This window comes from Dicentrarchus labrax, unplaced genomic scaffold (genome assembly GCF_905237075.1).
Source record: "Dicentrarchus labrax unplaced genomic scaffold, dlabrax2021, whole genome shotgun sequence".
Lineage (NCBI taxonomy): Eukaryota > Metazoa > Chordata > Actinopteri > Moronidae > Dicentrarchus > Dicentrarchus labrax.
In genome coordinates, this window is record NW_026136880.1 from 1 (window position 1) to 14,589 (window position 14,589).

General features: G+C 39.2%; 1 protein-coding gene across 5 annotated transcripts; it reads left to right on the forward strand.

Annotated features, from left to right (window-relative positions):
- Positions 1-6: 6 nt before the first annotated feature.
- LOC127360566 (NACHT, LRR and PYD domains-containing protein 3-like) lies at positions 7-12,692 on the forward strand. 5 transcript variants are annotated; one of them, XM_051394982.1, is made up of 14 exons: positions 7-57; positions 622-713; positions 1,439-1,609; positions 1,837-1,971; positions 3,354-3,491; positions 4,193-4,238; positions 4,462-4,675; positions 5,037-6,813; positions 6,911-7,084; positions 7,403-7,576; positions 7,666-7,836; positions 7,923-7,969; positions 8,113-11,646; positions 12,244-12,692. In XM_051394982.1, exons 3-13 carry the CDS (start codon positions 1,458-1,460, stop codon positions 8,655-8,657), a joined length of 3,573 nt encoding a protein of 1,190 aa, XP_051250942.1. In that variant the 5' UTR covers positions 7-57; positions 622-713; positions 1,439-1,457; the 3' UTR covers positions 8,658-11,646; positions 12,244-12,692. The 5 variants fall into 5 exon arrangements, with proteins under 5 accessions (XP_051250942.1, XP_051250943.1, XP_051250945.1 ...); XM_051394983.1 differs by having other exon boundaries at positions 7-31; XM_051394985.1 differs by lacking the exon at positions 7-57 and adding an exon at positions 65-109.
- The last annotated feature ends 1,897 nt before the right edge of the window (positions 12,693-14,589 follow it).

The window sequence follows — 14,589 nt, forward strand, 5'->3', positions numbered from 1 at the left end:
AGCTCAGCCTCAGTGCAGCGGAGTCCTGACTGTAAGTTTATTGTCTGCTTTCTGACTGTAAGTTTATTTTCTGCTTTCTGACTGTAAGTTTATTGTCTGCTTCCTGACTGTAAGTTTATTTTCTGCTTTCTGACTGTAAGTTTATTTTCTGCTTTCTGACTGTAGATGATCCGTAAGATCAATGTGTGGAGTTTCTTTGGATGTTTGAATAGAAAGCAAACAGAATATGGAAGCACATTTCCGCCAACATGACGGGAAAAATTAGACTAGGCCTGTGTGTTGTTTCCTCATATGTTCTAACGACAGAAGCAAATTAATGAGAGAAAGTTTGGCAGACCAAATCATTAAAGACTACTTTAGACATTGATTTACAAATCGTGAGATTATAGCGGGTTTGGAGGAATCACAGAATATTAAACTAAGTCTCTGGACCATTGAGAGAAAGATCATTAATATTTCTCTGTGCCTCCACTGTTTACTGTCTGCAGTGAAACTGAACATAATGTCTGATATTTGATTGATGATCTCTGTTCATCATTTGTTTTAGAATAAGATAATAATACAAATAATAACGATACAATAATGTTACAATGTTGAGAAATATGTTTTATAATCCTTCAGTGTTGTGGCGTATCTTCGGTTGAATCATTAACAATAAGCTCCACCCAGTTTGGTTCCTTCCCTCTCCAGAGATCAACGCCTGTGAACAACAGGTATGTGTATGTGGCTCCATCTAGTGGTTAGTTATAAAAACAGCACTGTTAAAATAAGCATTTGGATAAATCTAGTCTTATATTACAAATGTAAGCAGATTTAACAGCATTTATTGAGGGACAAGAGATTTTAGTAACATATCAGTTATATGACAAATATGTGATATTTTGCTCTCTTAAAATCGATATTATTATACATTATTTTTTATTTAATTTTTAAATGACGTACTCATTCCACATATTTGTTAGTTGTATCTAAAAAGAAAGACAATAGCAGAGAAGAGGAGAGAAGCCTCACTCATCACCACACAATGGTCCACCATACCCACTTATCCATGAACACATAATTCATGAGGTTATTATAAAGTTAGAGAGTTGTAGAAAAGAGCCGAGGAGCAGAAATGTGCCTCTACTGTGAACAACCTGACCGTCCCAGTGTGGTAGACAGACATGTTCAGGTAATAATAATAAACTAAAGGGCCATCCTGTGTGTCAGTGTCTGCTGAAAATGAACAGACTGACAGAGAGAGATTCCTTCCTCTATAGTTAGATTTTGATTTTAAATTGTGAATAAGTTGTGAATATGACAATATCAAAATATTCTGAATAAAACATTCTGGTTTTTAATGAAGCTCTCAGTGTTTGGAAGTGATGCAGACACAAAAACCTTTAAGATCTGAGTAAAGTTTAGTGTAATGTGCTGATTACTGATCTCTGTGTCTCAGACTTACTGAAGGCCTCGAGATGAGTGAACGTGGAGCCGAAGGATCAGGATCAGGATCAGGATCAGGATCAGGATCAGCCTCTTCTGCAGCTAGTTTTGTTTATGTGAAGAGTGACCGCTCCAGAGAATATCGTCCAGATTTAAGCACTGAATCCAGACCTTCACAAACAGGGTGAGGTATCCAGTTCTCCTCTAAACATCTGTGAGCCTGACTCTCTGCTCTGACAGAAACAAATAATGCAACTGAATGCAATGTCATAAATAACAGAATCTCTACAGTTTAACATACATATCACATCAACACACACAAAAGACTGTGTTTCTGTTTTCTATCAAATATTGGTTGTGTTCAGTTCTGCTGAAACATCTGTTGTAGTCTATAATGTAATTAAATCACAGATTGATGGAAGTCAAGAAGAGTATATCAGAGGAAGAACCAGCATCTTCTGCAGTCAGTTCTGTTTCTATGAAGAGTGACCGCTCCAGAGAATATCCTCCAATGTTCAGCACTGAACCCAGACCTTCAGAAACAGGGTGAGATTATCAGTACTGTCAGAATATATACACAACATTATGACACATAAAATATGCTAATGCATACCCATCAGTGATGTTGCAGTGTGATGACCACACACTGAATACAGATCTTCATCACTGCAGCAAAGTACTGGAGATTAAAAAAAATGAATGAGTTTCAGGTAATAATAATAATAAACTTTATTTATAGAGCACCTTTTAAAACCAGAGGTACAAGGTGCTGTACAGTGCAAACATAAGAAAAACAACAACTATGACAAACATTCAAAGTATAAAACAAGAAATAATATAAAAACAATAAAACTACACACAGGGCAAAACGAAACAGATCAGTTTCAAGCCTCTTCTTAAAGCTAAAATCAACTGATTTTGCTCTTTTTATTATTATGGGAAGGCGGTTTCAGAGGATGGGAGCCACAACTGCAATGGCTCACCTTTGGTTTTAAGTGTAGAGTTCACACTTAGACAAAAAGCAATCAGGCTTGTCCAGAGAGTCAGATCCAAAACAGCTAAATTTAGCTAAGTTGCTAAAGAACTGAGAAGATTCCAGCTGCGGCCGTGCAGACTTCCTCCAACTGCACCCTTTTATCAAATTGTCAGCGCCGAAGGCAGTAAAGCAGCTGCAGAATCCAAACCATACCTCCTCAAAAACACACACATAGACCATAGCAGTAAAACATGTTAAATGTTATTAAAGGTAGTAATTTTAGCAAATATTAAGCAGAGAAAATCCTGAGTTGTGTTAACATAACTGCTGAAAATCTATACATAATGTTTGTATACATTTTATAACCCACTTACTAATCTCACATTAGCCTATACTTTTGGTATGTTGAGATAAATGCCATTACTTTTTGGACGCTCTCTTCCGTGACCCAACCAGACCACACACCAACCAGTTGAAAGTTTCTGTCAACGTTCTTCACTTTCGTCCTTTATATTCGTGCTGCGGCTGCAGCTGGATATACTTGAAAAAACTACCTCTACAACAGTAGCTTTTTTCTTGATAACATTTTCATTCAAAGTTTTCTTTCAACATACAATTAAGATAACATGTTATTCAGTTTCTCACAGGTAATGCTTTCCAAGGCTCTCAAAGGGTGGGAAAATAAAAACATATCAAAACATCCTTACTCTCTGCTCAGGAAGTGACCTGTAACCTCTGGCAGCATCATGCGACTAGAGATAGAATAGAAATAACGATACAATAATGGAACTGTAAGCAATACCATAACATGGAGACAATAACATAATCTAGTTCAACATTCATAAAACAACACACACAAACAACTCTGTGTTTCTGTTTTCTATCAAATATTGGTTGTGTTCAGTTCTGCTGAAACATCTGTTGTAGTCTATAATGTAACTGATCTTCACAGATGGACTGAAGTCAAGAGGAAGGGTAAAGCTAAGGGAGGATCAGCGTCTTCTACAGCCAGTTCTGTTTCTATGAAGAGTGACAGCTCCAGAGAATATCCTCCAATGTTCAGCACTGAACCCAGACCTTCAGAAACAGGGTGAGATCATCAGTACTGTCAGAATATTTAAACAACATCATGTTTCATACTGGAAAACATTTCCAAGACCAGCAGTTAAAGATTCTCACATTGAGTTTTAATAGTTTTGGTCGGAAATGCTCAGTCTCAAATACACAATACTATGAATCCTAGCAGTATGTAGTTGTTTTGATTCACAGTTGGGGTTTCAAAACATCAGCAGTGAGCTGTAGGATTGTACAACCTTGAACATCCCCTCCAAATAATTGAAAAGTGTACGAGTCTGCTGATTTTGTTATAAGGTAGATTTGTAAGGGAAACCCCACCTTACTAAAATAGCAGATCATCCTGTATTATATTAATGACTCTAGATAAAATTAAATAATAATCATGAGATTTACACAATGTAGATGATGTGTTCAGTGGACATAGTGAAAATCAATAAAATAATGTATTGTTTTCCCAAGCTGAAGGCAGAGGTCAGTTAGTGTCAAAATGTCTTACAAACACACCGACAAACTCTAACAATTGCAGACTAACACTGTCTAGTTGTCATAAATTGTAATACTATTTACTCATAAATTAAAAGTTTAATTGATAATTTTCACTCTTAATTAATTTAATTGTGCAATAGATTAACTGTTTACCTCAGCAATGACAACAAAAACTAATGCATGCTTTAATAGAAGATGTTTTTTGATTACTATCTCTACTTTTTTTAGGGAGACATCTACATCAAGCAATTATCAGAACCAAGACACCCTGAAGGTAAGGTTTTTAAAGATATTTTGGGGCTTTTTATGCCTTTATTTGATAGGACTTGAGGGCTGCAGGTTGTAATCAAACCCAGGTCACTGTGGTAATGACTCCGCCTATGTGGGGCCACAGGGTACACGGTAGCTCACCTGGTTTTATGATGTAGACCTATTCTATTAGGGAAGAGGATACTGACATGTGAAAATCTGATAAAAGGTTTTGTGTTCTTTGTCAGGGGTTTGAGTCTAAATCCATGGCATTTTTAAGAAAAGCTCTGAGAACCCATAAGAAGGTCCTTTCTGGAAAACAAAAAGGATTGCTGCAGGAGGACGTACTTGATGGTCAACCGGTTGAGTCTGCTGATGAAACAAATGAAGCAGCTCTGAAGATTGCTCTCCATATCTTGAGGACCATGAATGAAGATGAACAGGCTCACTCACTTGAGCAAAGTAAGAGACTGCTTGTTACCTTAAGTGTTTGTGCTTCTTGAACTTTGTCTATAGTCTTTATATATTAATATAAATATTCCACACCTATTAGATGAACAACAGTGACATTTGGTGTTGTGCTAACATTATGCTTACATTGGTTTGATAGCAGGCTAAAAACACAAGTGAGCTGAAGCTGATGAATGCTGAACCAAACGAAAAGACACATATTCTAGACCTTGAGGGAAATTTGAGTGGAGCTGGCAATGTGAGATGTCTTAAAATGATCATTGTCTTTCAGAACTGACAGGGTGGTTAACAGAGGGATACGCACATAACATATTGTTCTTGTTATTAATGTTACACATTTCTGTGCTGTTAGGTCATTATGGAGAGCTTCCAATGTACAGAAAGAAACTCAGATCTTCCCTGAAGAGGAAGAATGAATTCATAATGGATGAGATAAACTCACAGCAGTTGCCTGTCCCTCTTAGACAGATTTATACAACGCTCTATCTGTTAGAGGGGGACAGTGGAGAGGTCAACAATGAACATGAAGTGAGACAAATTGAGAAAGCTTTCAACAAACGGAAGTCTTCAGACACTCCGATCAAGTGTGAAGACCTCTTCAAGCCCAACCAACAAGACAAACCCATCAGAACGGTGCTCACCAGGGGGATAGCAGGCATTGGTAAAACTGTTTTGGCACAGAAGTTCATGCTGGACTGGTCAGAGGAGAAGGTCAATCAAGAAATCCAGCTTCTGTTTTCACTTCCTTTTAGGGAGCTAAATTTGATTAAAAATGAAAGAAGAAGTTTGATGGAGCTGCTCTATGACTTCTCTCCAGGCCTGAAAGAATCTGGAATAAAAGACCTGACAATGTGTAAAGTTCTGTTTCTACTGGATGGTCTCGATGAGTGCAGACTCCCTCTGGATTTCAAAAGAAATGAGAGGTGCTGTGATGCTACACAGCCAGCATCAGTCGATGTGCTGCTGACAAACCTCATTGCAGGTAACTTGCTACCAAAAGCGCATCTCTGGGTAACTACTCGACCTGCTGCAGCCAGCTGTATCCCTCGAGAGTATGTAGACCGCGTGACTGAGATACGAGGCTTTAACAACCTGCAGAAGGAGGAGTACTTCAACAAGAAAATCGATGATGAAAACTTAGCCAGAAGAGTGATCGCAAACATAAAGTCGACAAGAAGTCTCTACATCATGTGCCACATGCCAGTGTTTTGCTGGATTTCGTCTATTGTCTTGGGAGAAATTTGCGCCAAAGCAGGCGGAGGAAAAATGCCAAAGACTTTGACTCAGATGTACATCTACTTCCTGGAACATCAGACCACTCAGAAGCATGTCAAATACAGCGAAGAGCAAGAACTGGACTCCCAAGGGAATAGCAAATTGATTATGTCACTTGGGAAGTTGGCCTTCCAGCAGCTGGAGAAAGGCAACCTGATCTTCTATGAGGACGATCTTAAAGAATGTGGTATTGATGTCAAAACAGCGTCTGTCTACTCAGGAGTGTGCACTCAAGTCTTTAGGGAAGAGTCCTGCATGCAGCAAAAAGTCTTCTGCTTTGTTCATCTGTCTGTCCAAGAGTTTCTTGCAGCTTTGTACGTCCATGTGATGTACAAGGTCAATCGTGTAAACCTGATGATCAAAGATGGGATGGCCCGAGCCAAGTCTGTATCTCAACTGCACAAAACTGCAGTGGACAGAGCCTTACAAAGTCACAACGGCCACCTGGATCTCTTCCTGCGTTTCCTCCTCGGACTCTCTTTGGACTCCAGCCAGGTTCTGCTCAAAGGCCTGAAGATTCAGGTAGAAATCTGCGACTCCCAAAGTCATGAGGAAACCATCAAGTACATCAAGGAGAAAATAAGTCAGACACGTCCTCTAGAGAAGTACATCAATCTCTTCCACTGTCTCAATGAGTTAAATGACCACTCTCTGGTGGAGGAGATCCAGAGCCACCTGGACTCACACAGAGACTTGGTGATGGACAAAAGTTCTGCAGCTCAGTGGGCAGCTCTGGTCTTTGTGTTGCTGACCTCACCGGAGAAGCCAGAGGAGATCCAGCTCAAGAAATACTCCAGAACAGCAAAAGGCCTTCACATGCTCCTACCAGCCATCAAAGCATGCAGATCCGCCATGTAAGTGTCTTTCATAATTTTCTAATTACTCATTTATCACTTGATGTCTTGTCCACCTTTTGTAATAACAAGTTGACTTTGTCTTTCTGTTTATCAGACTGAATGATTGCAATCTCACTGCAGACTGCTTAGAGGTGCTGTCCTCCACACTCAGCTCAAGCTCTAATGAGCTGAATCATTTAGATTTAAGTGATAACAACATACAAGACTCAGGAATCAAGCACCTCTGCAAGGGACTACAAAGCCCAAACTGCAGACTGAAGACGTTGAGGTGAGTCGATGCTGAAACTGAGATGCAGCTACTGTGATTGTGTACAAATATGATTTGGGTTCCTGAACTCAATTTGAGTTTGTTTGAGGTGCTCTTTGGATACGGATACATAAACACAAAACAAGGCACAAAAAACTCTTTTAAACTCTTATTGTCATGGCATGGTCCAGTTAGACACAAAAACAGATGTTTGATACGTATTTTGAGAGGTGTGATTAAGCTTTGTGGTAACTTTTGATGATGTAGTCTGGGTTATTGTTATATTGGATTTTCGTATATTGCAAGGTGTTCATTTGTCCATGTTGTTTGTCCCTTCAGGCTGAACCGATGCAATCTCACTCAGAAATGTTGTAAAACTCTGGCTTCAGTCCTGAGCTGTCCCTCCTCACATCTTAGGGAGCTGGACTTGAGTGACAATGACATTGAAGACTCTGGAGTGCAGCAGCTCTGCAATGGACTGGCAAATGTGTGCTGTAAACTGGAAACCCTCAGGTATAACAGAGAAAACTATTAATTCATGTTTAATATTTATGAAGGGTATCAACCACCGGTTAAGGCTGAGTTCTGTCTCTCTGTCGCAGGTTGTCGTTCTGTAACATCACAGAGAAAGGTTGTGCTTTTTTGGCCTCGGCAGTGAAGTCCAACCCATCCCACCTGAGTGAGCTGGATCTGAGGTTCAATCACCTTGGAGAGTCAGGAGTGAAGCTCATCTCTGAAGCTCTGGAGGAAGGAGGATGTGAAGCTAAACTCAGGTAAAGAGCACAATGTTTGTGTTTTTAATGTTGTGGTGTCTCCTGGTACAGAATGCAGGCTGATAATGTGTTTATCTGCCCCACAGAGTCGACCACAATGCAGAACACTGGTATAAACCAGGACTGAGACAATGTAAGTACATTTCTGAGCTAAAGTCAGGTAGGAATTGATATGTTCCCAATATGGACCGGTGCCAACCAATCAGAAGCCAGTGTGATCTGTGGCTATGGTATAAATTGGCATTGTAGATGTTAAACTCTTCTTCCTGCCACCAGATGCATGTAAGCTTACAATGGATCATAACACCGCTCACAAACGTCTCATCCTCTCTGACGAGCCCCCAACAATTACCCAGGGCAGCGAGAAGCAGCCATATCCCGATCACCCTGACAGGTTTGACTACTGGTCCCAAGTCCTGTTCAACGAGGGCCTGACAGGCCGCTGCTACTGGGAGGTGGAGTGGGATGGAAAATGGGCAGCGATCGGAGTGACCTACAAGGGCATCAGTCGCAAAGGGCCAGAAAATGACTGTGTGATAGGCTACAATGGCATATCTTGGAGTCTGCACTGTTCTTCTAAAGGCTACCATGTGTATCATAACTTCGAGAGCATCGTCGCTCGTGTCCCTCTGGGTGATTCCCGTGGACTGGCTGTGTATCTGGACTGGGAGGCCGGCATCCTGTCCTTCTACAGAGTTTCTTCTGGAAGGTCGCTGACACACCTGCACACCTTCTTCACCAAATTCACTGAGCCTCTCTACCCAGTTTTCAGAGTGTGGGTGAAGGGCTCCTCAGTGAGGCTGTGTCAGGTGAAAGAATAGAAAGAAAAGACTGAATGAGAGATACACGCTATTCACCGATGATTGGTCTTCTTCTGATCAAAGCAATCAGAGTGATCAGATGGAGGTCATTGAACCTTTTTACCATTTATATTAAACAGTATTAAGTTCTTTAAATTCAGAGAAAACAACTGAAAACTATTTGAACTTTACATTACTGTCCTCTGTCCAGTGTCGCCGCACCTGAAATTTTGAATTAAAATGGCAAAAAATACTTTATCTGGCGAGCAGTAGCTGTGGAGATTGGTTCTTTAGGTGAGTTTAAAATGGTGTCCGCACATGATTTTATGTATTATGGTAGCTTATATGCATATACCTATATATATTTCAGTATGGAAAATGTATTAAATTATTATCAATGAGGGTTCAACATGTTTTTGTTTGTTTGTGTTTTAACTTTCCTGGTCGGAAGGAGAAGAAGATATACTTTATTGATCCCCTAGGGGAACTTGTTCTTTTCATTATTTTATACACACACATACACGCTGAAATACACACTTCATGCACTTGTGGACATGCAAAGGGGAGAGAGATGGTGGAGCGATGGGGCTGCAACGTTAACAGCGCCCCATGAGCAGGCCTTGCTCAAGGGCACCTCGGCAGTGCACAGGAAGTGAAACTGACACCTTTCCAGCTACCAGTCCACACTCCATATTTTGTGGTCTGTGGGACTTGAGCCGACGACCCTCCGGTTCCCAAGCCAAGTCCCTACACACTGAGCTACTATCGCATTCTTCACCTTCTTTTATGATAATAAAAGAGTTATTTTGTAGTTATTATCTGAAGTTTGCTCCTCTGACTGTTTATAAATTTTCTGGTGCTACCAAATTAGTAAAAGAAAAAGTAAACTGTACTTTTACGCAAACACAAAAAAAGAGAAAACTTTAGACCCTCAAATGTCCAGCTGTAAAATACTGTTGGACATTTGAGGCCCGAACAAAATGATCAGTCATTTAATCAACTAGTCAGTCAGCAGGTTTATGAACAGCAGTTGTGATAATCAGAGATGTTCACAAGTCTTTTTTTGCAAGTCCAAGTCAAGTCTGAAGTCTCTAAAAAATAAAGTCATATGTCTCTTCTGGTTGTAATGAGCCTTCTGTCATCTACTAAGAATACTGCACAGCTATATCTAAGAAATTCAAAGCATTTACTGTATTATTATCACTCCTTTATCTATTAGCATACAGTATCAGTACTGATTAGTTGCAATGCAATATGAAGAAAACACACAATGAATGCTTTCCTTTAAAGGAAACTGTATTCTTCCAACATGAACATACAGTTATAGTATATCTTGCCCCCTATTGTGCAGGCTCAGTGTCACACACACATACACACACCCTGGCACATATTTTCACTTCTGATTACATTATTTAGATTCTATTTAATTACATTATTTACATCATATTAGTTTGATTTTATTCATATTTATCTTATTTATTCTATTTATAAGGCCAGTTTAGGAGTAACCAGGAGACATTTCACTGCATGTTACTCTGGGACTTCTGTATGTGACAAATAAAGTAATCTTGTAATCTTGTAATCTTGTAAATGTAACATTATTAGTCATGCAATAATAACTAATCATCCAATCTCAGTTATAGTTAGCTATATCTGCTGGACACAAAATTAACACCATTCAGATGCTGGTAAATCATACAAGTGGCTGGTACTGTATGCTGCACTCAGCAGCCAGAATCACAATGGTAATCTATTGAGTGGCTGGTAACATTTCAACAGTCACTAGTCTAGCCGTTTTGCCAGTGGACAAAAAGTTAAAGGTTTGCACTCTGCAACCGTATTGTTTAATTACACTGGGTCTCTAATGACACATTCCTCTCTCCTCTCACTCAAACAGTGGAATGGTAACCTGGTAAACCTGTAACATTAACGTTACGTGGTCATTAACCTGTAACCTGCCTGTAAGCCGACAGTATAACTCTGTATTTTTCTACGGTTAACGTTACCGGTTTTTTTAATGTCAGCGCCACTCAATGCAAACAGAGTTTCCTCAATATTAAAACGCCAAAAAAGAAAACATAATGATTGTTCACAAGTCCCAAAACACGAGTCTGAGTCGAGTCTGAAGTCTCTGTGTGTGCCACTTAAGTCACAAACTCGAGTCCCCATCTCTGCTGATAATCAATTAACTGCTGAGTTTGTTCAACTAGCAGACATGTCAGAAACTCTGGTTGTAGTTTCTGGAATTAGTTTCTTTTCATACGACCTGAATAACTTTTAGTTTTGGACTCTTGGTCGGATGAAACGAGACCTTTTTGAACACTGAGACTGTGGGAAACTTTCACTAGTTTCTGGGTGTGCCAGGTCCCTTCAGTCAAAGTCAAACTGTCTAATTTCATGGGAACACAGAGAATTATGGGATACTCGTATATAAACAAGGGCTGAAATCTGCACTCAGTGGAGCTGACGCTGTTTTGAGAATTGATGTAGTTGCTGTTGTTCTCCAGCAGAGGTCGATGTATCTCTTCATGAGGAAGTAACACTCAGAAGTAAACAATGAAAAAGGAAATGACTACAGAGCGAGCAGAGCAACAACAGACAAAGTTTATCTTACTGACCTGAAGAATGTGGATTCACTCTGTGTCGACAATGACAGACACTCACATTTATTTACAGACGTCGATCAGCAGAAAATCTGAATCAGAATTAAGTTTTTACACATACAAGGAATTTGTCTTGGTGCATAAATATATAGAAATCACACAAAATACAGTACTTTCAAAATATAAATAAATAACGATAAGAAAACTGTGCAGGAAATGGGAGTGCACTGATGTAATGCATATATACAGGGTGGGTATTAGGAGTCAGTGTCAGTGGGTGTTATTGAGACCAGCTGCAGACAGAAAGAAACTGTTGTGGTGTGAGATTTTGGTCCTTACAGCCTCCTGCTGCTCATGCTTTTTTCAGTTTTTTATTTATTTTGTATCAAACTGAATCTCTTCAGGCGGTGAGCTGTTCACTGTTTGATATTTCATAGGTTCAATAGTTCATTTAGAATATAATTGCCAATAATCGCCTATTAGCAGGTTTTGGAAACTAGTTTTCTACTCATGGAAACACCTGGAAATGGTTTAAAATGTTATAATTATATAAATAATAAATAAAATATATACATATTGTTGCAGTGGTTGATAAATACCTGCACAGTGATGTTAACTGTACTTGCAACAAACACTTTAACTTTCTCGAAGATGAATTTTCTGTAAAATAAAATAAATTCTTTTTCATTCCAGCTGTTATTCAAAGGCCAAATTAATGTAATGTGATGTGAGCGTTTGTAAGAGAAATTAGAAAAACTAATGAGGGATATTTTGTTAAAAAGAGCGGGAACTGTGTGTCAGTCGGGTTGTGGCTGTTGATGAACACAAACTGGGGCGTTTATTGTGGTTACTCTGGTGTTACACTTTTAGCACACACTGATACTTTGTGCACTTCCTGTTTATTTCCCTTGCAGCCCTGTTGTTGTTTAGAGCCGTGATGTAGTGTCAGCAGACTAATTTCTCTTTTATTTGTTCTTCATGTGTCTTTAAATGTTTCCTCACAGCTCATCACATGAAGATCTGAAGAAGAATGAAGTCTCTGCTGGAGGAAAATCTCCTTTTTCATTAGTTTCATATCCGTTTGTTTTCATACAAAACAGTTTTATACATGATTATGTTTTTTATTAATGTGTGTATAGATTTTCATATTAACTCAACAGTGTTCATCTTCAGCCTTTCTACGTTCTCTGACAGCGTTAACGTTCAGAAAGTGAACAGCAAAATAAAACCGTCAGGGAATTTATGACCGTTGCTTTTGACTCGCAGGACTTCACGTTTTTATTTCTTAAGGTTTGTACATATGTTTCTAATCAGGTCAAAGTATTTTTGATTAACACTTTTATTTTTCTGGAGTTTTGTTTGTTTTCTTTGTTTTTCTCTGTCAGACGTTCATTTACAATTTAACTGTGCTGAGTAATTAACTTGATTAAAATGTTACCTCTTTTCAACAAAACTGTCTCCGTGTGCTTTGAGAACATCTACAGGTCGAAGGTCGCCACATTTCAACATGTAAGCCGCCGTTTACAACACATATTGCTTTTGCTTATTTTGACACTTGAATGCAACACCACAGACGCAGGTTGCTACAGGTCTGGAAAGTACTTGAAAGATTGATTAAAAGAAAAACAAGACCTTGAAAGAGTTTGAGCCTCGTACAATCTCAGTGTTTGGACACATTACGTGCTGGGTTCTGTTATTTCTGTGTCTCTGTGTTTCTGTCGAGATGAGGCCCATTCCAACCTTAAATTCACTCAAAACCAAAACTCAACATTCGCAGACGGTTCAGCTGCTAGATTTTACGTATCGATTCCTCGATGAATGCTTCCCCCACAGCCGTACAGCATGACCAAAAGAAAGAGATATAAAATACAGATTATTGAATAAGATTAAATGACAAACATAAATACACATACACACATAAACATGTTAATTAATCATGAAATATTTCCAGTATTATTTCCAGTCAAAAATGTCTTCTCAGAAAATATGAAGCATTTTATGTTAAAATGTGTTTTTCAGCACGTGAGATGTTTAACAAGTTAAACTATTTTGCCTGTACAAAAGCCTCTGATCATCACTGGCTGATTTAGTTATTGACTACAATAAAAATGGGCTGAAAAATATGATATCACCCTGCAGACGGGAGCCCGGAGGAAATGTATCTGCAGTATTTGAGCAGCAGTGTTCAGGGACAGTCAGCAGATGGGAAGTGAAAAACAGGAAGTGACCTCTGTGACCTTTTATAATGTCACTTATGTTTATGTTTAGTTTGCAGGAAAACAATGAAGGCCTTGAAAGTTTGTAAAAGTAATCCTGAACTGACGGGGGTCGTCCAAAGTGCTCCTGTAAAGAATATTTAAGGCTCTGTCTCTTGTTGTCTGTGAGCTTCTATAAAGCTTCTCATTATAAAAGTCATTCACCTTAACAAGGCGTCCCGAGGTTGGATGTTTAATATTAGTTACTGAAAGAGTTTAAAATGTGAAACTACAGTTGAGTTCTGGATCCTCAGAGGCTGATCTGGTTGTTTGTGCTGCAGGTTCAGTTGAACTCTGCAGTATTTTTAACATATTCAGATTAAAATCTGTTATCAGTCAGAAACAAGTCTCTTATCATCCCGCTCCACTGCGGCCTCCCAACAGCCGCCTGCTGTATGCAGATTAGAAGCTCAGAGTCACATTAACTGACTTCAGTCCTCTGGCAGCAGGCAGCTACAGAGAGAGAGAGTACTGTTTATCCCCTCTAAACCTGGAGCTTGTATTCAGCCTGGCAGGAAACTACCTGAACCTATAAGTAAGGAAGTATATTTACTCTATTACTGTACTTGAGAACAAATCTGAGGTACTTTCCTCTCCTCTACAGTTCAGAGGCAGATATTGTACTTTTTACTGCACTGCATTTATGTGATAGATTTGTTGTAACTGCAGATTCACATTCATAGGACATCAGCCAGTACAATATGGAGGTTGTCTTTACTGCTGTGTATATAATATAACAGAGCACACAGCTCAGTGCTGCTCTGTTACTGTGGATGGATTCGCTCACTGTGGTATTTGTGCTTTATAGTTTATAAAAGACTCAAGAATGGAAGGAAGAGCAGTAAAAGATGATTGTTGACAGCCTTACAGAGTTACATTACATAAGATATCTTCAGCATCCAGGCACACAGCTCAGTGTGACCTCCTCCCTCTTCCTGCTGAAATCGAAACTAAATAACTTGTTTACCTCGGAGCTCAGCCTCAGTGCAGCGACGCAGTCCTGACTGTAAGTTCACCTTCTGCTTTCTGACTGTAGATGATCCGTAAGATCAATGTGTGCAGTTTCTTTGGATGTTTGAATAGAAGCAAACAGAA

Bases quoted from the DNA above. Each gene is read 5' to 3' on its own strand.
- LOC127360566 (XM_051394981.1), top strand. The intron at 3,492-4,192 runs GTGAGATCATCA...TACTTTTTTTAG, and splicing joins CCCAGACCTTCAGAAACAGG to GGAGACATCTACATCAAGCA. The intron at 7,577-7,665 runs GTATAACAGAGA...TCTCTGTCGCAG, and splicing joins TGTAAACTGGAAACCCTCAG to GTTGTCGTTCTGTAACATCA.